This window comes from Corylus avellana, chromosome ca7, assembly GCF_901000735.1.
Source record: "Corylus avellana chromosome ca7, CavTom2PMs-1.0".
Taxonomy (NCBI): domain Eukaryota; kingdom Viridiplantae; phylum Streptophyta; class Magnoliopsida; order Fagales; family Betulaceae; genus Corylus; species Corylus avellana.
Window position 1 is genome coordinate 28,013,638 of NC_081547.1, and position 27,770 is coordinate 28,041,407.

The following is a 27,770-nucleotide window of genomic DNA, read 5'->3' on the forward strand; positions in this document are numbered from 1 at the left end:
CTATTAGTCTTTTTGTCTAAATTTAAGGAGCTTTATTCTGATTGTTCTAATAATTATTACAACAATAAATATAAACTACCAACAATAAATACTTTATATATATTCAAACAGTATATTTCATTGTGAGCCTAAGAAATTGTAAGAATCAAATTTTATGCAAAGAAATGCATCAAATAAGTAACCAAATTGACCAAATTTCCAGATGCTTAAGACCCTAACATTAGAAAATGAACAACTACTACAATCAACCCAATAAACCCAACATCAAAATTCCATCAAATCTTGTTTAGATGTTAATATTATACACTAAAGTAATAATATATATAAATATTACAACAATAAATATAAAGTTATAAACTACCAACAATAAATATATATGTATATAAATATTCAAACAATATATTTATTTGTTTTCCATTTTTCCTACTCTTCAAACTAATTGTTTGAAAATTTAAACTTAGCATATATATATATATTGTTAAATAAAATAGAAACCTAGTTCCCGGTTTTTCGGTAAAAACCGGGTATTGGAACCGGGGTACCCGGTTTTTGGATTTTTCAAACCGGAACTGGAACCGAATTTATGGTTTTCCGGTTTCTCGATTTTCTAATTCTAGTTCCGGTTTTTCGGTAATTTTTGACGCTCCTAGTTTAAGTAACTGAATTTGAAGGGAATTGCATCTTTGAGAAAAAAAACCCAGGGCATATTATTAACCCATGACTGACTATGTAATGAAAAAAGTATGCACGGCAAAGTATGTACACCAATTTTTTTTTTTTTTTTATTCAACTTGGGGAAAAGAAAGGAAACAAACAAAAAAAATTAAACAAATTAGAAAAGAGATTTTTGCTTCTCCTAATTTTTAAAGCCGAAAAGAAAGAAGAATTGTCATAAATGTTTCTAAATATTAAGTAAGAAAGAGACGCTGGCGGCAGTCGGCAATCACAACGCACAAGCCCATTTTGTACACCCATTTGCTTATAGAAACAGGACATAGACATAGCTAGGTTCACTCACCTTCAATTGCTAACAGGGTACAATAATTACGCTGAAGTACAGGCATTCCTTCAAATCTGAATTCTGACGTTCTAAAAGCCTTAAAATATTACAATTTTACAAGCTCTCTCTTTCTTTCGAGACAGTCTTCTAACCAGCTCTGTTCACTTCGAGCATTCATGGGATTCGAAGGGGATATCTCTTATCTGAGCTGGTTGGTATTGGAGGCAGCCAAAAATTGAAAGAGGGAACGAAAAATGTAGGCAATGTCTGAGCCCGGGTTCGAACCGGGGACCTCTAGTGTGTGAGACTAGCGTGATAACCGACTACACCACCCAGACGAGATGTTAAATGTTTCCGTTAATACTATTATATAGGTTTCTTTCCGGATAAAATATTTGAATAAAATATGGAAAATTCCGATGACTTTTTGAAGGTCTTTTGCCCCTTTCTTTCTTTTTCAGCATACTGGGAAGCGTATCGATCAGTAAAACCATTTTCTGTTCGTCTTCAACAGCAGCTCAGAGATCGTGCATTCTAGTCCTAGGGCTTGTTTGTCTGTTTGTTAGTTCGAAATGTCCATCTCGTGCTTCTCTCTCCTCTTCTGCCTCCCTTTCTTCACCTTCCTTACTATCCACTCCAAACCAGTCACCTCACCTTACCTCTCACCCACCACGATCTTCCCCCATTACCAGAACATGCTCAAAACTTTCAAAATTTTCATCTACACCCCAAACGAGGCCTTCACTTTCAACACCCCTGCTGAGTCACTCTTCTACGCCTCTCTTCGGAACAGCCCGTTTGTCACCCATGACGCCGAAGAGGCTCACCTCTTCTTCGTCCCTTTCGCCTCCGGTCTCTCCACGCGATCCATCGCGCGTGTCATTAGACGTCTTCGGGAAGAGCTTCCGTACTGGAACCGTACGCTCGGTGCCGACCATTTTTACCTCTCGTGTGCCGGTTTGGGATATGAATCGAACCGAAATCTCGTTGAGTTGAAGAAAAACTCGGTGCAGATCTCGTGCTTCCCTGCATCCGCTGGTAAGTTTATCCCTCACAAGGACATAGCCCTACCTCCATTTCCGAAATCTAACGTGCCGCAGGCTCCGGCGAACAGAACCGCGAGGTTTCTGGGTTATTTTGGGCACAGCGGGGTTAAAGAGTCCAGTTTGGTCAACGAGTTGGTTAATGATCCAGACTTTCTGATCGAATCCGAGCCGTCAGATCAGCTCAGTTACACGGAGAGACTAGCGAGCAGTAAATTTTGTTTGTTCGAGTACGGAGGCGATGTTTCGGGAATCGGAGAGGCGCTGCGTTTCGGGTGCGTACCGGCGGTGATTACTGACCGTCCGATCCAGGACCTGCCATTCTTGGACGTGCTGAGGTGGCAGGAGATCGCGGTGTTTGTCCCTGTGGGAGGGGTCAAGGAACTGAAGCGTGTCTTAGGGCGCACGTACGGAGATCGGCACGAGCAAATGAGCAAATTAGGTGTGAAGGCGAGTGAGCACTTTGTGTGGAACAGGGTGCCACAGCCGTTGGATTCGTTTCATACGGTGATGTATCAGCTGTATCTGAGACGGCATACCATAAGATACCCTCGGAGAGAAAGGGATTAGGATACCCAAGATGTCTTGGGCGCAGTGGCGGAGCCACATAGGCATTTGGGGGTGCCAAAGATTTTAAATTTTTTTTTCCCAAAATTAAAAATAAATAAATAAATTTCCAAGCTGCTGTGTATGGTAAACTTTAATAATGCTGAAACTTTTTTTTTTTTTTTTTTTTGAATAGAAGGAGATTTCATTACTTAAGAAGAGCCTTGCTCAGTGAGTACAAGATCCCTAATGCATAAGGGGAAATTATCAGTCCATAAAATTGCTTGTTGGATAGTAAAAGCCAATTGTGCTAGGCTATGTGCCACACTATTACCCTGGCGATGCACGTGAGAGACTTTCCATTCCATGTGTTGAGATAGCTTCTGTTTTGCCTCCTGCAGAACATGCCCATAGCTCCCCAGCCAAATCCCTTCATTCTTTATGCATATGTATGGTAACCAAAAAAAAATCCTTATCTAATACACATGCATGATAAATTTTAATATCCATTGTTTATTTTGTTGTTTAATGTTTATAAACTTTGATTGTCTCTTACGAGGTCGTGATTTAACCTGAAAATTTTAGGTTCATGAATAAACTTTAGGTTTATGAATTGATTGATTTAACTTGCCAAGAGCTTCAATTTAGATTCAATACTTGATAATTTTGTACTTCTAAGAGACCGTAAAGTAGAGTTTTAGACTTTTTTTTTTTTTTTTTTTGATACATATAGTGCTGACATGTTACATGTTTAATATATCAATTTGAGCACATATTTATGAACTTTTATAAATATTTTTTTATGTTGCATATATTATGTGAATTACCAAATTTTTAAAGTGGAGAAAATTTTAAGACACTAAAAAAATTTTAGTTGTCTGACTCTGCCACTGCTTGGGCGGATGATGGACTCACTTCTGTTGTATAGATATTGTTGTATTGGTTAATCAAACTTGGATGGTTGACATCGCGTAAACTGGATTGTGGTAAATCAAGCTATTTTTTTTGAAGTAATTTCCTGGCATATAAACAAAAAAATTTCAAGTCATTTCTTGAGCTATGTATGTCGATTAAAATTTGAAGCAGTTCTTCGTCGAAATTCACTTTTCATTAGGCCTATGTTTTTGTTGGCCTATTTATGTATTTACCTTGTTCCATTGTGTTCTTGTATTATCTCATCTATTAATAAGAAAAGACCTGTATTTTTATGAGATAGCTTAATCGGTTATGGACTACACCTCATAAAGCGAAAGTCATTAGTTTGAATATTTTCTCTTCCTTATTTTATATGGACATGTAAAAAAAATAAAAATAAATAGACCCTTTTGAAATTAAACTATGTGTCTGATAATAGAAGTAGGTAGAACACTTGTAAACAAATAAGACGCTCAATATCAAAAAATAAATAAATAAAAATAAGACGCTCAATATGTAATTAGTGACAGAATCATTATTGGCGCGAAGAAAGTAGTATTATTTATTACTAACTAAAGCATTAACACGTAGCGGCAAAAAAAAACAAAAAAGGGCATTAACCTGTAATTGGTGGGAGTGAAAAATAAGATAAAAAGTGAGGGCACAGCTACAAAATCAGCAAAATAAAATAGTCGATTGCGTTCAATGCGCTACTCTCTTGGTCCCAAAATGCCGTCGTTCCGCTTTAATACCATCTTAGCTTTCCTTCCAGCCCCAAACCCGTCATCCTCAGCTCACGAACCAACCAACCAGTCGGTAAACTCTCTCACTCTCTCTCTCTCTCTCTCTCTGTGCTTGTGCGTGTGTGCGTCTCATTATATATAACTCAATGTTCTCCCGTTGAATTCAGGTTCCAGCCAAAGCGCAATGGAGGAAGGTATTGGCCACCGTCTCTATCATTATCTCATATCTGATATACGTATATATACATGTAAGGATTTTGAATCCTTTGCTTTTTCTGCGGCTAATGATGTGTGTCTGTGTGAGCCTCCATAGGTGGAGATGGTTCGCAGAAAGCTTCAGTGACTCCGTATGAGGAGGCGCTGGATGCCTTGTCCTCTTTGATCACGAAACGCAGTCGTGCTGATAAGAGCAACAAGGGTGACCGCTTTGACCTCCTCTTCGATTACATAAAGGTGAAAATCTGTGCCATTTGGTTATGGAATTTCTTTCTTTGCTACAAATCGGAGTAACGGAAAATACGGTAAAAATTGAATGTGTTATGGTGTTTGGACTGTAATAGATGCTGGAATTGGAGGAGCCACTTTCACAAATGAAGATTATCCACGTGGCTGGCACCAAAGGGAAGGTACCAGATCTTTTGTTTCGGAAAGAATTTTTGCTCTAATTTGTTCTTTGCATTTCCATTTCCATTTTTCTGTTTTTCAATGAATTGTGTTGTTCAAAATGTGATATAAGGGTTAAGTTTTGACGAATTAACTTTTTTGATAAGTAAGTATTGAAGAATTAACTTCATTGTGATTTTCCTGAGTGTGTGTTCTTCTATTTTGAACGGGAATCTTTTTCTTACTTTTCATGTCATTTGGTTTATACCTTGCCAATTTGAAATGTGTGAATGAATTTGCATTACCCCCTGCACTACTCTTATCAATTAAACCTAATTCATAGCAGAAATGTATGGAGAGATTAATTATACTCATCGAACTTGTTTGCATATGCTGTTACACTAATTAATCTTTTATTTGGGGCTTGAAAAGGGATCCACATGCACCTTCACGGAATCTATATTACGTAATTGCGGATTCCACACTGGGCTTTTCACGTCTCCTCACCTCATTGACATCCGAGAAAGATTTCGTTTGGATGGGTGAGTTTTTTAAAATCCTCAAACAGATTTGTTTCGTATTATACATACGTTAACTGGTGAAATCAAATATTTTGGTTTCTTTTCTTTCTCAGAATTATGTTAGTAATTGTCTAATATGTTAACTATGCGGGTTCATACTAGTGAACTATATGATTTCAGGTTTTTATTTAGTAAAATTAGACTCATAGTGTGCTCTGTTTTATCTTAAACTCAAAATGATTGTCTATTCTTGTTTTTAAGTGATTAGTTCTTCTCAATGGTCGTGCACTCGTGCTTTCATTGTTTTAGCAAACCTTTTGGACCTACTAGAAGTCCTAGCGCCCTTATGTCTCTCCTGAGGCACAAAGTTTTTTTTTTTTGTTCTTATAAAGTTTTTTTTTTCTCTGTTCTGATTTCACAAATTCTTTGCATCATACCTGTTAGTGCTATGACTAATATTTCTTGTTCCATTTGGCTCCCACAGTGTTGACATATGTGAAGAGAAATTTTTAGCATATTTCTGGTGGTGTTATGATAGACTGAAGGTATGTTTGTGCCCAGATTTGTGTTTTTCCCCTTTTTTCTAATTAAATCTTTCCTGCACTCTAGCTTGGACATGGTATTCAGAGAAGAAATTGAGCAATTATTTACGGGAGTATTAGAAAGGACATTTACCAGTGATGTTAGTGATATTTGGTCTAAGAATGTAATTTAAAAACTCTTGTAGCTGCTTTTAAGTGGCAGATTAATGGAAAAAATACAGATGAAATCCTGTGAGACGATTCAAAGTGGCATAGCTGGTGTGAAGTGTCCAACATCAACAAAATGAATATTTTTGGCATAGTATATCACTAGTCTTTTTAGTGCAATACGTTCAGTAAATTTCCAGTAAACCAAAATTAGAGTACTGCAGAGCTCTTGGTATATGTTTCTGGTGGTTCTTTGATGTTAACTTTGACTTACCAAAAAAGAGAGGTGTTAAAATCAAATTGAAGGATGTAGTGCATGACAAGATAGTGATCAAGTGAAAACAGACTCGTGAGCCTTCTACAAAGTCTTTGTTGAATTAAGTTGAGGCATCATATCTCTGAACAATCTGAGATGAATAGCTGGCTTTGGTTGGTGATTGGGTTTGCTTAAGTTGTCTGACCTGATCAACATGAAACAAGATTGAATGTAATAATTAGCTTATTCTCACACACTCTTCCAAGCTTTTAAACCATCGTAACAAATTCATGTTCTGAAAAAGAAAAGTGGTATCTTAATTTTATTTTAATTGCTTTATTTGCTGCAATATCATATTGATAAATAAAAAATGCTTTTGATTTTATTTTTGAACGTTTTTCATACAATAAGTTTACCTAATATGCTTAATTCTTGTGGTTTCTCTATTTGTTGGTATCTAGGAAAGCACCAATGAGGATGTACCCATGCCCACTTACTTCCGTTTCCTTGCCTTACTTGCCTTCAAGATATTTGCAGCAGAGCAGGTTTGAATGTTTGATGTGTATCTTCCAACTTCTCTGCACAGGGTTTTTTCTGTATGAACAAATTCATAGACTTTGTTGCTATCAGAGAAGTGGAATAAAAAACAACCTCTTAAGTCTAATTTTCAATGTAGGTAGATGTTGCTATCTTGGAGGTTGGATTAGGTGGAAAGTTTGATGCAACAAATCTGGTACGTGTATTGTAGTCAGTAAGATGTTTAGATTAAATTCACCTTGAACATGGTTTGCCATTGATATTTCCTATAGAGTTAACATCAAGGATAACCTGATATTGATACCATAACATTTCAGGTTCAGGCACCTACCGTGTGTGGTATATCTTCCCTTGGGTATGACCACATGGAGATTCTCGGTTAGTGCTCTAATTCTGTAGCCTAGGCAATTTCTTTTAAATACTTAAGGTGAAGCTGTTGCAAAATGGAAATCATGAGTATATATAATTTTTATTTTTCTATAAAAGAGCTAATATTTTATGTTGAGTTGTGATTTGCAATATGCTCACTAGTAGTTGAAAATGAGGAAATTTTTTTTTTTTTTTAAAAAAAAAATATAAATAATCAAAATATCATTAAAAGTGTAAGGCGCGACCTGGTACACATGAAGTATACAAGAAAAAACACCTAACTAATAAGAGCAAAAATAATAAAGAAATCATGATAACTAATCGAAAAATAAAAGCAGCTGCCCAAAGATACAAAATATTGAAGAATAATGACTTAATCTTCTCCAAAGTCTTCTCACAATCTTCAAAACTTCTGTCGCTCCTTTCTCTCCAAAGGCAAGTGGTCGTCTATATTATGCTTCTTCATTGTTGCACTGTGGTCCCAACTTGTCAGGTTTGCTTTGACATAGCTGGTAATGTCAAAAACTATGAAATATCCTTTAGACCTGAAACATAATTTTTTGTTGTAAGATTTTTAGTTTTCTTTCAATGAATTGGTCGGAACCTTGTGTCTGCATCCATGAGCTGCCACATTTTGTGGGGATAAGAAACTGGGAAGCTTGTCTGTCTGTAAGCCCTTAAGAGCTGTTGAGCTGAAGAAGGCATAGTTAATGCTGGGACATGTTTTGCACCTGAATTTTATTATTAAGCCTTCTAGGTGCTTACGTCAGAATTTAACTAATAATATGCTTGTGTTAGACTTCGCAACTGTACAAAAAGTATTGTAAACATATGTTTGAAGGTGGTGCTAGAAGACTAATTTGCTGTATTACGTCTAAGTGCTTGGTTTTCTTTGCTGGACACTTCAAACAGGAAACACTCTAGGAGAAATTGCTGGGGAGAAGGCTGGCATCTTCAAGGTGTTCTTTAGAGTTTGAAGTCCTTAAAAAATATGGCTATAGAAGTTGCTTCTTATGTTAACGCTTCAGTCACTTCTATGAGTCTTCTTTATACTTGTCTGTCCTTTCTTCTGTTGCAGCACGGGGTTCCAGCCTTTACTGTGCCTCAACCTGATGAAGCAATGCATGTACTTGAAGAGAAGGCTTCCCATCTGGATGTAAGCTGCACAGTTATTTCATTAGTTAGTTCTGTTTCCCATACAGTTGGAATGTGCATACAGTGAACTAGGCTCAAGACTACAATGATTGAAGTACTAGTGTGTCTGCAGGTCTAATGAAGAAATAGGTGTTTTTTATAACATGAAATGAAAAATTGGTTAGTCTATTATGCTTAGTTGAGTTTCTTTTTATTTGTCAAACAACCAGGTAGAAGTGTTGAAACAAATTTTCTGATTTTTTTTTCTCTCTTTAGAACTTTCCAAACCTGACAAAGTAATGACATTTTTGAAAAGGTGTTTAGTCTTCATCGGTATTCTTGGTTGTTCAATCATGGCTTATATTGCATTATGTTGAAGTCCTAATATTCATGAGGTAGATTTGTTTTGGATTGTCAAAAATTGCTAACTGATAAACAGGATTAGAACTTGAGGCCTGTCTTTTAGCTTGAAAAAAACCTTCCATCTTCCTGCTTTTCAGTTTTCTGACCTTTATTTTAGAGCATCTTCAATGTGCATAAGATTCTTAACAAGGTGAGGAAGTGCATTTTACCCATTTAAATCTAGCTGTCTTGGTTGCCCTAATAAAAGGTAGCATCCTCTAATGAGCCGAGAAAATCATGCGGTGTACAGGTACATCTTCAAGTGGCACCACCATTAGTTGCTGACTTACTGAATGGTATGAAACTTGGTCTTGAAGGTGAGCATCAATATCTGAATGCCGGTCTTGCTGTTGCACTATGCTCCACTTGGCTTCAGAGAACTGGCCATCTTGAATTCAACTACCTGGCACGAGCTGTAAGTTCTATACATGAGAGCTCTCATCTTCATCCCACGATTTGTCATCTCAATATATTTAATTTAAAATTGTCATGGGGCAGAGCTCTTTGCCAGAGCAGTTCATCAAAGGTCTAACAGCAGCTAGTTTGCAAGGGCGGGCTCAAATTGTCCCTGACCGACAAATTGACATTGAGAGCCCAGGAGATCTGGTGTTCTACTTAGATGGAGCCCATAGTCCCGAAAGCATGGAAGTATGTGCAGGGTGGTTTTCTCTTGCCATTAAAGAGGACAGCCAGCAACAGAACTTGAATTATCAGCCGCAGGATAATTCTAGATCCTCTCATGAATTGATACAAAGGCACCCTGGTGAAAGATCCAGGAAGAACTCCGCACAGGTAGAGCACAGAATTCTGAACCCAGTTAAGTCCGTATCATTTTGATGATGTCTCCAAATGAGTTGAATGTTCATTTGCTCAAGAACTTCTGAGATAGTAATGATTGTTTTCATATACATCTAACTCAGGTGAAGGCAAATAAATGTCATTGTCAGCATGGTTTTTTATTATTAGTAATCGAGATATCATAAAAAGCATAGGGCACCCCATTGCCAACATTTAAATTAGAAACTAACGTTGCTTTCAACCCAAAAGCCTTGTAATATATTTGTGTTCACACTCATCTGTGCTCTTGTGTGCTTTTTATCTATTTTTGTGTACTTATCTGAGAGCATTATTAATTTTAAAATTGATATTGAAGAACACTTGGATTGCATTTGGTTGCTTGGAACGGGAGATTTAATTATGGATTTTGAAGTCCCTGATTCCAAATATACATTATTTGTTTTGAATTTGAAATTAAATTTTTATGGAAGTCAAATCCACGTAAGCAATTCCATGCTCGAATTGAATGTATAATATGCTGAAATTTACTAATAATATTTTGTTCCCTTTTACTCTATACCAATACAATTATACCAATATTTTGACCTTTATACTCTGACGCTTCATTTCATTTTTGGGTGGTATTGAGCTAAAGTTGTTGAAAAATACCTGCAGATACTCTTGTTTAATTGTATGTCAGTGCGAGATCCTCAATTGCTTCTTCCGCGCCTGATGAAAACATGTGCCAATCATGGTGAGTGATTGAGGAAGAACCATCTTTAGATATAAATCTTTCACAGAACATAATGACCTAGTAATGGAATAGTATGACTTGGACAAAGTGCATGGCATGTAAGCAGTGCTACAAAATTTTCCCTGGTGATCAATAGATAAGATTATGAACCATCCAGTGCTAAATGCTCTAAAACCAAAAATAAGGATCAACGCATCCGAAGAAGAGAAAATCTGCCTTTAATCTTGATGGGATTCATCAAGAAATTTTCAATAAAAACAAATTAGTTTTGATATTCATGGAAGTAATGAATTTTTGGTTTAAATTTTAGGTGTACACTTCAAGAAGGCACTATTTGTACCAAATCTATCAGTGTATTATAAGGTTGGATCCCATGATTCACTACCCATTGATTCTCAAGTTGATTTGTCATGGCAATTCAATCTTCAAAGAGTGTGGGAAAACCTCATGCAGGGTAACCAAGGTATCAAGTGAATATGTTGTAAATAATTTTCTTATATTGCAGATTTTAGAGCTCCAAAATTTTCAATTGAAGGCACCTTTTTTTTTTTTTTTCTTCTGATCAATTAATATATCACCTTAATTTTGAGTGAACTAAATCATTCTCAGCATGGGCTGAAATCTTCATACTTGGGCCGCCTAATACATAAGTTCTCCAAAACTTTATCTGTCTTTGATATACATAATATAGACCAGAGTGCATTTGAGACAGTTTAAATTGGTTTGCATTTGACTTAATATAGGTGATGCCAAGAGCATAGATGCTGATTGTGAAGAAGTAAAAGATGCTACAAAACTTAGTGTTAAAAGTTGTGAGAACAGTGCAGTGTTTTCTTCTCTCCCAATAGCTATTAAATGGCTCAGAGACACTGTCCAACAGAATCAATCTATTCGTCTTCAGGTAATGCCTTTTCTTGTTGGAGAATATTACATGTTTGGTATAAAAAAACCTGTTTGGCAAATATCTATTTTCCTCTCTGGAACATATAGTCGGTTCCTCACTACTATTGTTGCGGTTGTGGAGTAGTCATATTGATAACAAGTGGAATGCCTTATTTTGCTGGTATAAGCCTGCCACTTAAATGGAGTTTTCAGATAGTACTTGCAAAATGTAAAATATATATGTTTCCTGCCATTTCCATGAAGTTTGACAGAATTAATGGGAGTGCTTGTGAAATTTAAGAACCTCATCTGAATGCGCCATGTATACAGTGCCCAGTTGAAAATCATGGTTACACAATTTTATTTATTTCCTTGACCCACAACCTGATTGATTTGATCATGATACTGGCTTTGATCAATTCATCACACTTGTGCTGAGTAATTGCTAAAATTTGCAAAGCCTACTTTTCAATGGATTAAACCACTAGTAGTGTTAAATTACCACTTGTCCTAAAAGTTTAAGTCGATAGAAAGTACTGAATTTAATTCTTTAATTTATGTTTCAACACTCCTCCTTATGTGTAGGCTCAATTTTTTTCTTAATAAGTGAGGTCTAACATGTAAAATATTTATTTGAAAGAGGAGGTGAATGACAGAGACAAGGTTTGAATTCATGACCTTTGCTTTGATACTATGTTAAATCATCACTTATTCCAAAAACTTAAGCTGAAGGGATGAATTTAATCATTTAATTTATACTCTAACGTAATGATATTTTGTTTCATCTACAACTATTTGACTTGGGTATCATGGGAAGTGCACCGAGTTTCTTGCTTGTCTCTGTATCGTGTTCCTCATGTTCATATACAACTTTGTTAGACTGGAATTAAGTATCTTACTCCGTTTATTTGACTGTCTTTTAACACTGTTTTAATTGATTCTTCAGGTCCTTGTGACCGGATCTTTACATCTTGTGGGTGATGTGTTGAAATTAGTCAAGAAGTGAGTCTCGGGACCACTTGAAGTCCTGTAATTGCATGTTCTTTGTACCTGCAAATTGCAAGATGTGCTGGAATTCATGGTTGGAGGCAAGAAGAGTTGGGTCATCTTAACTTTCTAGTGAGTTCTCTCTGACATTAAGTGCATGTTAATTTGCGTTCACTGTGTGCAGTTGGAACTGCTAGCCATTCATGTCACCTTCCTTGGGGGCATGAGAGATGACCCTTCTCGGCTGATAAAGTTCTTTAATGCCTTCATTCATATGGGGAATATTTTTTGCGTTGTTTCAGTGCCTCCAGAAAATGAGCTGATTTGATAGTGTGCTAGAGAACCTAAATCCAGAAAATTGGGTCCACAGACTTTTCAATAGTGTTTACAGCACAAATTTGTAATATTTTCCAAAAGGGCAGAAGTCCGTCTTTATTCTTTTCTTAATATTTTCCTGAAATGCAGCGACACTGTATATTTCGAAAAACACCTCATCCAAAAATTACCGAGCAAAATGATGGGATGGAATGTTTGAACAGAATTATAGAAGCTCAAAGTGGGCCTGAAAAAACACATTGTGTTGTCGAAAGGCAGGTTTCTCTGTTTTTAATAATAAACAGGGAGATATTTCGAAAGGGAAATAAATAATAATAATAAAAAAAAATTAAAAAGAAATTAGCTTACTTTGGCTGTTCAAATTATTTCTCGTCTGCAAGATTAAGGCGAGAAGCATTTTAATGTGGGATTTACATTTAAAATTGTTTAAATTATTTGTTAATGGCTTTAAAAAAAAAAAAAAAGTTTTAAAAACTGAACACTGTTACCAAAAGAGGCTTATAAAAACAGAAAACATATTTGTTAATGGCTGTTTGTTGAAATTTTTGTTGTCTATTATGGGTTATGTTCTCAAAACAAAAAATTAATAAACACTCCTAAAACACTTTCGTGCCTCACCAAACACTTTCAAACAAAAAAACTCCCCAAAACACATTAACAAATATACCCCATATTTCCTAATGAGCTAAAAAGTATTGGGCAGAGTAGAATTACGATGAGCAAAATAGATCACACTTGACTCTGCCAACATCATCTACTTGCAAATTCTCGGAGCAGCAATACGAATTTAATGATTTTAAATTGAGAGACAGCAAAGCAAACCAGAGCTCATTACATCTAATTCAAAGCTTCATGACTTCCATCAAAACAGAATAAAGACCTTCATGGCAACTAAAATAGATAGACACTAATATTATCACATATTCTTGATGAAAGCCACACAAGTCAAAGATCTCATTCATTAGCTGAAATATACATCTCTGTACATGTTCCAAAACCCCCTACCTCCAAAACCATGCATTTTTCTCCCTCTTTTCTTTTGACTCTTTTTCTCACTATTTTTTCCTCCTTTTTTTTTTTTTTCCGTGCGGTCACACTCTGCTCCACTATATTGCTGAGAAAAGCAATCCTAGCACCAGTAAGAGAAAGGGCCACTGCTAATGTGTGAATTATAAAATGAAAAAACTGACGGGCCCCCAAATACTCCCAAAAATTAAGGGTAAACAAAAATCACGATAACAAGGCAGCCTTCACTAATGATGCTTACAGCAATTGCCGGAGCTGCTGGTTTTCTTTCCGCAGTGACTTAATTTCTTTCATTAGCTCAGCTTGGTTTTCCAAAATCGAGCTCATTACACTTGACATTTCCATCTGCTCCAGGTTGTCAGAAATCAATTCAAGGAAAAAACAAAAGCAAAGGAAACAAGGAAACTGATACCAGGTTTACCTCCTGCATGTGAAATTGTCTTAGAATTTCGATATGAAGGTTCCTCATATCTTCATGTATGGACTTCTGAAAGGAATCAAGAGTTTCTTCAAGAGTGCGTTGAAAAAGCTGAAGTGTGAAGGAGGATCCCTGCTGTGCATCCGGTTGTGGGGCCTTCAGGGGTTGTGAGATTCCTCCCTGTAACATGAAATGCACATCAATTAACTAATTAACTGCCATAATCTAACAAAAAGCAGAGCAAAACTAGCTTTGTAGATGTCTGATTTTTGTCATCATAGATTCCATCACCATTTAGCACTTTCAATGGCAGCACACAATCAAAACCACCCATATCAACTAAGGCCCACAGGCCACTTGTACTATAGCCAATGCACAATGGTGAAGGTATCTAAGACAACAAAGCATCAAGATGATCAATCAATGCTTGCACTCTTCTATTAATGGAAACACCTGCTATTTACATGCAAGCATAGAAAAAAAAAAAAATTATCTTATGCACCCAATCTTCATACATTCACTGTCGAAAGAGTTCCTGATTCTGTGGCAACCATTGTATCAGATTTTGCCAACAAGCTATTTAAAAGTTCTTCCCTGGTTTCAGCTCCTGTTTTCTTCAATTTTGGTGAACCTCCAGAAAGTGATGTCCCGTCGCTAAAGGAAGATGCAGTGCTTATTCTCTCTGCATAAGTAGAATATCTTCGAGGCAGGGTCATAGAAGCTGGCCCTAGGGAATCAAGGTTAGCCTGTCCAGTGATGCCTTTGTTACCAATAGACAGAGACATGGAACTAGGGGATAAGTGTTCTGGAAATCCCAATGAGGTCTCCTGATTTGAAGAGACATCTTTGGTGCGTAAATTTGCAAAACTGAAATTTGAATTTGTCAAGGAGCTAATACTCGTCTGACTTGTTGACAAGGACAGATCTTGTAATCCACTAAACATTGACCCTGAAGACTGAGCAGCAGAACCCAACATTCCAAAACGAGATGGCAATGTGCCTTGCTGACGTAGTTGAGCATATTTATCGGGCAATTTCTCGCCACCCCAAGCTTCTGGAGGAGTGATAGAGAAGTCTTCGTTTTTCGAAGATGTTGTAGGAGTTGAACCCAACAGTGGAAAGGAAGATTGGGTGTCATCCTGCACAAAGTGGTAAAGAAAAATCACCATTAAAAACATTCAATTTAAAGAAGGGCATATAGGATTTGCAAAAACCAAGTTTATTGGGCAACCCAACTGAGCAAAACAGTATATGTCAAACCTTGGAAATAACTAAAAGAACCAAATCACTACTACACAGGTGCAACTACACTCCATAGATGGCCTATATATTTAGAATCAATTTACAGTGTTCAACCTTGATGCAATGAGATAATTGTCCAAAATCATATTCAATGGAATTTCAATTGTTCACTCAAAAGCAAGATAGAAGAAACCAAAACAGTTAATAAGAAGGATACTTAGAAAAGGCATATTAAACTTTAAAGCTTTGAATGGCATTTAGGGCATTGCAGATTAAGGCACTAGAACAAGTGATCTTACGTAAAATTAATTCATTAATGGTCCAACTATAAAACATTTTTCAACTAGTTTTTACTTTCTATAAGTTTGTAATGATAACTGCTTATGAATTAAACAGCATAAAATTAAAGGATATGAGCATCTAGGTCAGGATGCATACTTAAAACTCTGCATTGAAATTCAAAAGTTCAATATTTCATGCAATGAACATTCGTCCAATGGAACTAAAGCCAAAGGGAGTATTAGACCTGTTTAGAAGTTGAGCTGGATTTCCAATCGAATATTGGATGATCATTGCCACTATCCTCTGCAATAGGGAATCTCCTACTGGATGGAGGAAACAACAGCGATGAAGGCTTCCTGTCTACAACTAGATGATCCTTCTTGGTTCCTTCACGGTCATCCCACAACTTGTCAAGTGAGGGTGTTATTGGCTGAACATCGACAAGAGGGGAAAACACCTCCATATCATCCTTGAAGTTGTAATTGGAATGAGGAGCATGTAACCTCGTCAATGTTCCACCTGGCCACAAAAGGCTTCGATGTGGCGTTTCCTCCCCAGTAGATGCAAATACAGAGCCAGTTGCAGTGAGTGAAGATGCTTCAACTGAGGCACCCAATCGGCCAGAATTCCGAGAACTGGATACTGCTGTAGACAGAGAAAGGCTTGATGAAGTCACAGAAGGAAGTGGGTCAGGCATAAGGATTGAATCTTCAACAGCATCTCCAATAAGGGCAGTCTCGGCAGTGCAGTTACTTTCATTTACAATAACAGGTTTTGACCTCTGCCAGCATAAACTTGTAACAGCCTGATGAATACTTTGAATGATTAGTATAAACAAAGACCAAGACATTAAGGTCCTAAAAGTACCTTAGAAAGAAAACATTATTATGTCTTTAATGCAAACCATTTAAAGGGAAAACACCATTTTGTTGGTAGTTAGAGGCAAAACCCTTGAATGGCCATCGACCAAGTCAATACAATCCAATTGCATAGAAAGTGTGTTCTTATCACAAACTCTCATAGTTTTACCTTAATTTTTTTACGAGTAATTCAATCTCATTAGAAAGCATAGAGGGGCGCGAAGTATACAAAAGAGACCCCTGTTAGAGAGAAAAAGAAAAAGAAAAGTACAAAAATTCAGAAAAACTGGAAAAATGCGGACTATTGCATGCTGACATCCATGCATAACGTTCTTTAGCTCTCATGGTTTTCCTTATGTTAGCATCCAATTAGTTAACATAGCATTTGAACCTCCATCTAATTCCATTCACTATCATGGGCAAAGGTCTTATAACAACTGAACCATAAACTGAATCATCCTAAGCAACGCAACTGTCATTGAAACATTGTTATTAAAAAAAAAAAACAAATTATCTACATGCATAGAGATTTAGGGGATCATCTATGAATGTGTAGACACATGTACAAGTAGAGCACCAGCATGGTCAAAAAGTCCAAGAATCTAACAAGTCAATCTTTAAAATCAGAATACAACCACACGACAACTAAATTAAATAATTCAATCTACCCTTAAATCTCAATCTCAGTCTTTGACTAAAAAAAATTACAAGTTTTATTTATATTTCTTAAAAATTACAAACAACATAAAATTTGTGTAATATCTTGAAATGGTAATTGTATACGAATCATGCCTCTTTAAAGAAGCAGCTCATTGGCCATTTCTCTCCCTTTAATATCACACATCTCATTCTCATACTGCACACATGCCACATACCACACCTTAGACATAGCGTTAGGAAAGACAAAAAATCGAACATTTACACACTATATATAAACTTCCTTAATCTTATGGTTAGGAAAGAAGAATTTAAGTACGCTGAATCGATGTTGCTTGTGAGCATAAAGCAACAAAACATGCTTATATAGAGAGGAAATCTACCTCTGAACCACCATAAGCATGAAGAACAACAAAAGGCTGTGGTTTTCCACGAACATCATAGAACACCACCCGGCCATTACTTGTTCCAGCTGCAAGAGTCCAACCATCATCTCTAAATGCCAATGATGAGAAAGGTGCCTCATAAGGAATGCAAGATGAGGGTCTTCTAGACCCTGAGTCATAAGTGTATAGCTTTTTATCCAGACCAACACTAGCAATTATCTGTCATGAGAAAAAAGTTTGGAAGGCCAGAATGCTTAACTATATATTCAGATATTTGGATCCAAAAAAAATCTTCACAATTTCATAGAATACAACAAAATTGCATTCATATCTATATAAAGCATAACAGGGCCATAAAAATGAGACCTTGTCATTGGATGGTGAGATGCTAACACCAGCAGTTGGCGCTGAGTGCTGCTTCAACCAAGAAACCTGCAAAATATATTTTTTTTAAAGAAAAAAACACAACAAAAACAAAACTTAAGTGTATAATTAATTCCTAACGCATCAGTTGCAGACCTAAATATAAATCATAAAACTAATGGAATGAACAAAAAAAAAAAAAATAACACAAGCTTTTTTATATTTTTTATTAAGTGGGTAACACAAGAAGTTAGTAATACAATTCTACCAACTTAATGAACACGCCTAGATTTAATATGGTTCCAGTTGGTAATTTAGAAAGTCAGTCCAAGAATATGGGTCCAACATTCTACTAGTATTGTTTTTGGAGAAGATCATGCTCTGCTGGAAGAAAAGCAAAGGCCATAACAAATAATTACGAGATTTAATTTCTCTGTATTTCAAAAGTTGCTTTGCAATCTGTGGCAGCAGACCTTAATCCCCATTCATATAAAAAACAAATACACATGGAAACACAAACACAAGTACAACAGGTATTTTCCAGCACAAAACTCTAGATTCACTCCCAAATCAAACCAGCCTAACCACAACTTGGATGGCTATGAAAATTTGAAGGAAGCATACAACTTATTCAGTGGCACTGGGCGTTTATTGTTTTGAACATGATTCAGTATTCATTTTATGAGAGAACATACTGCAAACCTTTGGATTGCGACCTGTTGTATCCCATAAATGTACGGTCCCATCATCACCAGCTGTCACCAAAAGGTGTCGACTAATCCGGGAATAATCAAGCACTCTCAATACCTGATCTTACAATCCGAAAGACAGAGAATCAGCTTGAAAACCAGAACTCGATACCATAAACACCACAACAACAGCATCAATATGCAACAAACTGAACAACCTGTTCATTGGGATCCTTGAGTTCAGCAGCCCTGGCACCAGATGCAAGGTTGTGAAGTATGAGATCCCCACTAACACTGATGGAAGCCAAGTGTTCATCCTTGCAGTTGTACATTGCACCCGTTATTGTATTGGTATGACCTCTCAACCATTTAATACATCGCTTCCTTTGTAAATCCCATATTCTTACAACATGACCACTTCCACCAGAACATATGTATCTGGATACCTTATTGCTGAAGCTGATAGCCATTATAGTCTCCTATAAAAATTAAAGGAAAAAAAAAAATCAACCACAACTAAAAAACTAACCCAAGTTCTCATGGGTGTACAAATTTAAGATACAAATGAAGAGAGATCAAGGACTCACCACCATGAATGGTCCTTGTATGAGGACACACACAAGAATTTGGTACCCTACATTCTCTCCATCAGGTGTTCTGTTATTTGGGTGGTACCTCATACTATCTTGTATCCCTTAGAAGGTTGGATAATTGATGATATAAGTATATATAGCATTCTTACACGGAAAAAGGCTACCCATGGTCATGTTTAATTTGATGCTCTCGAAAGCAAGAAACAAAAATCTTCGACAGGGTGGAGGTCCCTCCTCTCATGCAAAACATAGTTTTCTTAAATCTTTGGTAATTGAATGCAGGGTTCACGAAGATTCTGAAAATTTCTTTTGTTTCATTTCCTAGGTGAAATTCCAGAAGTTGTGTGGAGGATTTCAGTTTTCAGCTTCTGGACCTTGTACACACGCACACATGGGAGAGCAAAATATATTCTTAATTGCACTGCTCTAAGAGGCCTTATTGCTTAACGGAACCTTGGGCCTTTAATAACACCAATGCAGAGCATGGTTTCCCATCACTCCACAACATTTATTGAAAAAAATTCTTCAATTTGTATGTCAGGATGTCAGAGCTCAGTTCCTTACCTCTCTTCAGAAATTTTAGCCCATTGACAATTGAACAGCTATCACTTTTTATTCTCATCGACAACTCTGTTTATTCAAACACATTATACCATGCATACACATATCCATTCACACTTGTGCATGTTTTTGAATACTGGTGCTATAAACCCTAAGCACAAATTAAAATGAACAACCCCACACTTGCTAAACTAAAACAACTCCTAAATTCATAAAGAGCAGTCAAATGTACAAGTCTACCTGACCAGACAACTAAATTACCTCAATGTTGTCTCCACTGTCGGTACCAGCCACGGGAATAGTCCCCATGCTCTGCCCATTCTTACGCCACAATGAGATCTTCTTATCGTCTCCAGCACTGGCCACAACCAAATCTGCAACAATCACATTCCCAGTTGGATCAAATGAAAACCCCCCATTCTGTTGCCGATAAGTTGCAAAAGTCAAGTAATAATTCATTCAATTAGGTCTTAATTGTCTCCATTGCTTGGGAACCTAGAACCAAGTACCCCTTCCAACGAAATACAACCCCACTAATAGGCTTAATAGAGTTTAACTTTCCGTTTTTAAGAGGAAAAAAACGCTAATGATCAAAATCAGTACTCACTTCCATGTGCTCAGCTACCAACCCAACCCTAATCAACGAAGTACAATCTCACTACATGCTTAATTGAGTTGATTTTTCGTTTTTAAAGGGGAAAATGATCAAACTCAATACTTTCATTTTCTCAACCACCAAACAAAACCTAATAATGACAAATTCAGGAAATGCAATTTCAAGAAAGAAAATAGGAAAACAACCAAAAACCAGATAAGTAACAAATCTAGAGAGAGAGAGAGAGAGAGAGTAACTGGTGTGGTTCCACTTGACTGAATTGACGAGGCAACCAGGAGATGGAGTGTAGCTCAAAGTGCAGGGATCTCCGGCCTTCACCGACACATCGAAGAGCTTCACGGTGTCTCCTCCGCTCGCCGCCAGTAACGCCATTGATGGATCCGTCAAATTCATCGTCGCTTTCTTTTTCTTTCTTTTCCCTACGTTCTTGTAAACTTCACTAAACTGAGAAAAAAAAAGCTAAGGGAACCACCTAACCCGGATTTTCCCGGAAAATTAAATTCAGAGATGAATCAGCACATTTTACTTCGACAAGAATTCAAGGGAAAGTCAGATCGTTTTCAACATTTTTGGATTTGGTTTTTCCTGGGAAACCCTACGCACGAAGAGCGAAAGGTGTTGGGCCGTTGGGAACGAAAATTTAAAATGCCAGAGAGGTAAATAACTGGGCGCCTTTCTGATCGACGAGCCCAGATCTCTTTTCTTTTAATTTTTTCCTACTTTCACTCTATTAAATTAATATATAAAAATTAATTTGAATTTTCTTTTTCCAAATGTTCTCATATCTAATTTGGAGAAGAATTCTGATCTGTCATATCAAATTTGTTAAGAGTTTGCTGCAACCAAATGCAACTAAAATTTACTCTTTACAAATAAGTAAAAGTTTGTGGATCTGGCTAAAATAACAATGTACTTGAATCAACGGTCAAGATTGAATTTTAAAGTTGATTTACTTTTATAAGCATTTAATAAGAGAGAGAAAATGAAAAGAAATTTTGAGAAATTTAATTTTAACCGTTAATTTAACTACAGCATACATGCTGTTATTTTGATAACAGCATGTAAGCCAAATTCAAAGTTTTGTTTGGCTATGGATTTGCTGTTGCAGTGTTTGAGATTTGAAATATGGATTTAATTTAATTCCCAAAATTATTATTTGGATCACAGTATGAGTATACTACTTGAACTTGATATGAGTTTTAGAATTACAAAGGTAACATTATTGAAAATAAGAGGTTAAAAAATATTCATTGAAGTCTTCTCGAATGGGTCTTGTTGGCATCATTTGATCTGTAATTGTAGGCAAGCTTTTATAGCCAAAAACACGTGGAAAAACCGCGGCATTCCTCTTCCTCGTAAAATAAAATATGTCCAAAATACAATTTTGGTTCTTACCAGATTTTAATTTTATCCTTATACTATTCATAGTTTTAATTTAATCTTTTAAATATTAAAATCATTAATGCAAATGATAATAGTGTTGATATATAAAGCGTATTTGGCTCAAGTTAGATACGTAAAAATTATTTTTCCTTTTAAGACCATGATATAAATTATAATGTGTTAACGTTCTAAGAAATGTATACAAAATGCGTAGCAAGGAAATACAGATTTCGTTCTAAGCGTTCTTGCTACTGCAAAATCCGGTGCTATGAAGCAACAGCAGAAAAATTAATCAAATTGCCATAAATATGGATAGCCAGCAAGAAGACCGTGAATATGACACTAAAAAACTGTAAGTAATAAAAGGCTACCAATCACGATTTTTAACATAAAAAATAGCCTAAATTCATCGAGACAAACAGCTCACAGACATTTCATTGTGGGCAACAGAAACGGCCTCGTTTCTGTTGCTCACAGTGGAAAAAGCACAAGTATGAATTACCCAGTCAAATATATCTACAGAGTGTGTCACAGGTGAAGTGCTACAGGTAAAGCTAAACGAGCAAAAAGAGTAACGTTCTGCCTTGTGCCCTCCACACTACTGGTCCTAAGACCTGACAGGGAAAAGACATCTGCATGAGAAAACACAAATAAACAATGGTGAAGAAATACACCATTGATTGAGATGCAAGATATAATAAAGCACCAACAAAACATACAAGAGACCCTTGTTAAGACTGTTGCTAAAGATGAGATAATGCACATGTAGATCAACAGAATGCTTCATGCAAATTTCAGCTCATAATGATAGCCTACGAGTTCAAGAACCCGTATTTGTCCTAAATACAAATGTTGAGTTTAAATGAGGAACTTTCAACTGAGATTTTACTTCACATTGTAACTTGAGAAATTTCTTCTGTTTAGGTAAGCAGAGAAGAGATTTTTCCAAAAATATGTTAAATTTTGAATTTGAAATTTTCGAACATCTAAGTTTCCAAGTTTAAATTCCTTGGGAAAACATCATTGTACAAATTTTATCACCATTAACGTTCTTATACCATCCACTATTACTCTTTACATTGTTATCACCACCACTGTTACCACTGCCACCACCATTACCCACTACTGCCGGCAATATTACAAACCACTATTATCATCACCAAACCATCCACTACCATCATTGCCACCCACCAACACCAGGACACCGTACTACTACCATCATCAAGTCATTGCTATTATCATTACCATTGTTGTTTTTTTTTTTTTTAATATTATTATACAAACAATGAAAATATAAATTCAAGTGATTGGGGTTCTCATCAATTTTAAATCCCACCATTTCGAAGATTTTACAAATATTTCAAAATCTTCTTAAACACCACCTAAGTTATTTGCTGGGTAGAGAGTACAGCAAAAACAAAGTACATTATCAACCCCACACCCCCCCCAAGGCACCATACTACTACCATCATTAGGTCATTGCTAACATATTAACATCATTGTTGTTGCTACTATAATGCTCTAATTTCTTCTTCTTATTTTAAAATATTCACCCAAAGAATGAAAATTTAAATTCATGGGATTGGAGTTCTCATCAATTTAAATCCTGCCATTTCGAAAATTTTACAAAAATTTCAAAATCTTATTAAACACAGCCTAAGTTAAATAAAATATATTATATGGTATTCGAGGCAAAAATGAGTCATCCAACTTATCTCGCCTGTCCAAAAATTTCAGTTTCAAACAAAGAAAGAAGTACATTTGAGCATCTTCAATAATTTAGAGTTAAACTATGATTAGAATGAAAAAAAAAAAAAAAAAAAAAAAACCTTTGAAATTGAACAAAAACAAGGAAAAAATAAATATTTGATGAAAAATATGTTTTCTCAAAAATCTCTTTATAAAAATCAAACTTGGAAAAGAGCTTCTACCATAGAATATCTATGAGGCCCCAACAAAGATGCATGTTCAATGTTTGTTTCAAACCTTTGAATAGAGGTTAAAAGTAGCACGTAGTCATAAAATTTAAACTGAACAACTTGATTTAAAAGGAAAAACTACAAAGTTTTTGAACAACAATCCCCCTCCCAATGTCCCCAACCCTTCTGCAAGAGAAATAACATGATAATGATACTAAAAAAAATTGTGTAACCACCAAGACGCATACTTATCACAAAATAAGGGAAGGAAGCAGTAAAAATCAGCTAACCTTGGTTAAGACGAAGAGCATGGATGTAGCTACCATCAAATTTTGTTTGACATCATGAACTTGGTCTTTTTCTCTGCTGGTTTAAGAATCTGGAAAGAGCAGATCAAGTTTTCATCTACACCCATCATTGCACCGGCATTATCAAATTCACCACAATAATTGGGGGCTGAAAATATTGTAACAAGTTTCCTGTCGGCAAAGAATTCATACCCATCCTCCACAACCTATACCAAAGCAATTATTTACGTGTCCAGATTGAGTAGCATTAGTGAGTAGAACACGAGAGTGAAAATATAAGAAAAATAAATAAAAGAAAAGGCAAAGTCAATGACCTGATGGGCACGGCAGACAAGGTCCAAATCATGATGGTCCAAGAATTCTGACACCTTATCAGGGCCAAAGGTGTATGAGACTCCTCTATCATTCATTCCCCATCCTTTAACATCTCTACCAGGATCCGACCAGAGCAAATCACAAAGCAATCCAGTGTCTGGAACAGCAGTTGGACGAGGTAAATTTCTAATTTGATCTAAGTTTGTCAGATCAGGTGAAAGACCACCATGCATGCACAATATTCTGTCATCGACAAGAGCTGCCACAGGAAGGCAATTGAAACAGTCTGTAAAGGCTTTCCAGAGTCTCACATTGAATCGCCGCTTACATTCATCATAAAATCCATATATCCGATTAATAGAAGCACATTCGTGATTTCCTCTTAGAAGAAAGAAGTTCTCAGGATATTTAATCTTATAGGCAAGCAAGAGGCATATTGTTTCTAAACTCTGCTTGCCGCGATCCACATAGTCCCCTAAAAATAAGTAATTAGCACTAGGAGGAAATCCCCCATATTCGAAAAGCCTAAGTAAATCACTGTATTGTCCATGAATGTCACCTGAAAATAGAAAGGACAATTCACGCAGTCAGACAATACAAATCCAGTAAATTAGGACAATTAACACACACAAATGAACAATTACAATTGCCTCTGAGCATGAGATGGACAGAATTAGTCCTTAGTCCTACTGGAAATTGTTTTGAAATGCCAATTATAGTTCAAAGCCTGCTCTACTCACTCAAAACTAAATTGGGTTGAATTCAGATAAAGGAAATCATCTTGCCCTGATCCCTCTAATGATATTAACCGGGACATAACAAGGATTTCTCAAACAAATTGCTTACTCCCTAACCAGCCATGTTACCATTTTTCACGGTTCCATCGGACACTCATATTAATACATTGGCTAAGGTATCAATAGACCACGGATTTTAACAGCATATCTTGCAACCCCTCCCCTCAAAAGGTACCAAAAAGTACAAAGGCCCCAACCTCCATCCAAGTTCCCACATACTTCTTAAAGTGTTGGATTAATCAAAGTTGTTCAGCTCATTGAAATAACCATAATCTCCTACAAGAAAGTAGATATCAAACAACTAGCTTTAAGAGAAAACATGCGGAAACACAGCAGTGCGAACAAAACTCAGTTCCATTGAAACCCTCATATTTTTACCAAAAAACCAAAAAGAACAAAAAAAAAATCACCAAGAACCATTTCTTTCTTTGTTTAATAGAATGTCAAACTACTACTCTGCCACAACTTGAGGGCTCAATTTTCTTCAACTACTCTAAAAGATAACATTGTATATCCATCAACCAATCATATGAAGAAATAGAATACATCAGAAAAAAGAATATTCACATAAAAACCATCCAATCTTGAAGCTTCCATAAGAAAATTTCACCAAAGAAAAAAAGAAAAGGCAAAAGCAAAAGATAAGACAAGTAGTGCGCACCGCAAATCTTGATGGGTGCTTCGAGTTCGAGCAGGTTGGGCTGTTGAATAAAGATTTCTCTGGAAGCAACGCAGAGCTGCTTGATCTCCCCCTCCGAGAGCTGGACCTGCTTCCCAGGCCTCGCTGATCGGACCTCCGTCAGCCGTCTGATTATGTCGTCCAGTACCGCAGGGTCTATTACTCCCTGCCCTTGCGTCGCCATTGGACTCCGATCCTCCCCACCCCCCCTCGACGGCTACGATTAGAATACTAGAAATTAGGGAAACCCGGGGGGGGTTTGGGGTTGCTCAAGTTTTCAAGGTCCTGTTTGAGAGTTTTATGGTCTACTTTTTCGGTGATATAGAATATATTCTCGGGAAAGGAAAGTGAGAATGGGAAATAGAATTTATATATTCTTATTTTGGGTGAGATTTTCTGATTCTGAGAGGGAGAAATGAAGGCGCGTCAAAGGCTTTGAAGATGGAGATGCAGGGCTGCAACTCCTATGTGGCGGAGGCCGAGAGAGAGAGAGAGAGAGTATGATAGAGTATGTGGAAAACTGGAAGAGTTAGTAAACGGCGTCGCGTCGTAGAAATTTGAAATTTTCAGCTTTACGACACCTTTCGATCCGGGTTATCAATATTATTACTGGATTGATTCGTAATTACGCATTGATGGGCAACCTAAGCACTTCAAAGAAGCCCGGGCCCCCCAAGAATTTAGTGTTGTTTTTAGGAATTGAATAGTGCGCAAAAGAATGTTGCCAATAATTGGGCTTTAGGGTTGACAGGTAAGGACATTCTTGATCTTGGATCTAAAAGAAATTTGAAAAATACACTCCAAGTATGACCGGGGCAGGTGGGCCTCGCAATTGCCCTCTCAACATAAGGGTGTTCCAATTTGCTGCAATTCACAATTAGCCTCCTAGTGATCTTTACTTTGCTTTTTATTTATCAATTACTCCTAAATTGTCCCTTTTTTTTTTTTTTTCTAATTCCTAAATTGCCGTTTGACACTGTACTCTTCTCTCCGTATGAAATATAATCATCTCTATTTTAAAATAGAAATGAGTTATTTTATGGTTAGAATTTAATATTATTGTATTTAATAATATAGATGTTCTTCCAAAAAAAAAAAAATGATATAGATGTAAATAATGTTATGCAGGGGCAAGAATACCCTGACCTCGGCTCCACCAAAATTTAAAAAAATCTTCAAAAATTTTAACAATCTTAGGGGGGAGATATTTTCCTCTACAAATAGAGATAACCAGGCCCATTTTGACATGAATAATGTTATAAGTGGAGGACCCAGTAAATACTCACCTAAAAAGAAGGCCCACACTTAGATCAAGTCCAACCAGTATGTGACCGGATGAGTTTAAGCCACTAGGTGATCCAAGTAGCTAACAACCCAAAGGCCACTCATCTAGATCCGATCCAAGACACCATGATTCCTCCAACAAACGGTAGAGGACTCTAAAAGGTTTTATATGCAGGTATATAAGGCTTGAGGTACACAAATATCTATCGATTATATAGTCTATCAATAATACTCTCCTCACATGAGAGAGCTCTCTCTCATGCTCCTTACTAACTTGGGCATCGGAGTCCCTCCAATCTTTTACGGTTGGCGGGCTTTTGACGTCTTCTACCTCTTTTACAGACAAAACTCTTCATGGAAAAGCGGCTTGAGGCCATTGCTGGTTCATATATATTAGAAGATAAAATTTGATCAAGTCAAGCATATCTAAGTAAGGCAACAATCCCATGATTTACTCCTCCAAGTTTCATGGGATTACATATTACTTTCCATCACAACGGATGATTCATGCTATGATATATGGGATGTGTTCCCTTCATATGCCTATATATTGTTCTCTCCTATAACATTCAAATCACCGAATTTAATGTAGACAAAATGTAGTCTTATATTTTATCGTTGTGTTCTTCTTCCCTTTCTTTTTCTTTCTTTACAAATTTTCTTCTTTTCTTCTATATTTTCACAGTACACCAACTATAAGTATGACTTTTATCTCCCTATAATCATCATTGAATTTACGATAGATTATTATGAAAATTTGATCTACTTATAATTTTCAAAGTCACATCATGTTTGATAAATAAAATTAAGATAAAAGTTCTGCCTTAAAACATTATTCTTTTGACACACCAGGCACACTTCTCTTAATTTTACAAGCTTCTCAAGAAAAAGAAGCTAC

The 27,770-nt window shown here is 36.4% G+C and overlaps 4 protein-coding genes and 1 non-coding gene across 6 annotated transcripts; 2 read left to right on the forward strand and 3 right to left on the reverse strand.

Annotated features, from left to right (window-relative positions):
- Positions 1–1,264: 1,264 nt before the first annotated feature.
- On the reverse strand, positions 1,265–1,338 carry TRNAV-CAC (transfer RNA valine (anticodon CAC)). The gene has a single exon. It is a non-coding gene; the product is annotated as a tRNA-Val (tRNA).
- Positions 1,339–1,448: 110 nt separating this feature from the next.
- On the forward strand, positions 1,449–2,749 carry LOC132187637 (probable glycosyltransferase At5g11130). The gene has a single exon (XM_059602022.1). It carries the CDS (start codon positions 1,573–1,575, stop codon positions 2,611–2,613), a length of 1,041 nt encoding a protein of 346 aa, XP_059458005.1. The 5' UTR covers positions 1,449–1,572; the 3' UTR covers positions 2,614–2,749.
- Positions 2,750–4,209: 1,460 nt separating this feature from the next.
- On the forward strand, positions 4,210–12,598 carry LOC132187084 (folylpolyglutamate synthase). Its single transcript, XM_059601253.1, has 17 exons — positions 4,210–4,320; positions 4,415–4,441; positions 4,561–4,700; positions 4,808–4,873; positions 5,283–5,392; positions 5,856–5,916; positions 6,778–6,861; positions 6,993–7,049; positions 7,171–7,231; positions 8,135–8,181; positions 8,301–8,378; positions 9,009–9,173; positions 9,257–9,550; positions 10,211–10,289; positions 10,600–10,752; positions 11,033–11,190; positions 12,118–12,598. Exons 2-17 carry the CDS (start codon positions 4,432–4,434, stop codon positions 12,175–12,177), a joined length of 1,623 nt encoding a protein of 540 aa, XP_059457236.1. The 5' UTR covers positions 4,210–4,320; positions 4,415–4,431; the 3' UTR covers positions 12,178–12,598.
- Positions 12,599–13,437: 839 nt separating this feature from the next.
- LOC132187789 (protein NEDD1) lies at positions 13,438–20,834 on the reverse strand. Its single transcript, XM_059602227.1, has 10 exons — positions 20,424–20,834; positions 19,833–19,945; positions 18,636–18,896; positions 18,431–18,535; positions 17,732–17,797; positions 17,363–17,584; positions 15,707–16,267; positions 14,454–15,077; positions 13,942–14,118; positions 13,438–13,865 (listed from the first exon to the last, which is right to left on the reverse strand). Exons 1-10 carry the CDS (start codon positions 20,578–20,580, stop codon positions 13,758–13,760), a joined length of 2,394 nt encoding a protein of 797 aa, XP_059458210.1. The 5' UTR covers positions 20,581–20,834; the 3' UTR covers positions 13,438–13,757.
- A 1,051-nt stretch (positions 20,835–21,885) lies between these two features.
- On the reverse strand, positions 21,886–26,117 carry LOC132187402 (serine/threonine-protein phosphatase PP1 isozyme 4). 2 transcript variants are annotated; one of them, XM_059601702.1, is made up of 4 exons: positions 25,571–26,117; positions 24,112–24,671; positions 23,780–24,003; positions 21,886–22,184 (listed from the first exon to the last, which is right to left on the reverse strand). In XM_059601702.1, exons 1-3 carry the CDS (start codon positions 25,770–25,772, stop codon positions 23,815–23,817), a joined length of 951 nt encoding a protein of 316 aa, XP_059457685.1. In that variant the 5' UTR covers positions 25,773–26,117; the 3' UTR covers positions 21,886–22,184; positions 23,780–23,814. The 2 variants fall into 2 exon arrangements, with proteins under 2 accessions (XP_059457685.1, XP_059457684.1); XM_059601701.1 differs by having other exon boundaries at positions 21,886–22,202.
- Between the last annotated feature and the right edge of the window lie 1,653 nt (positions 26,118–27,770).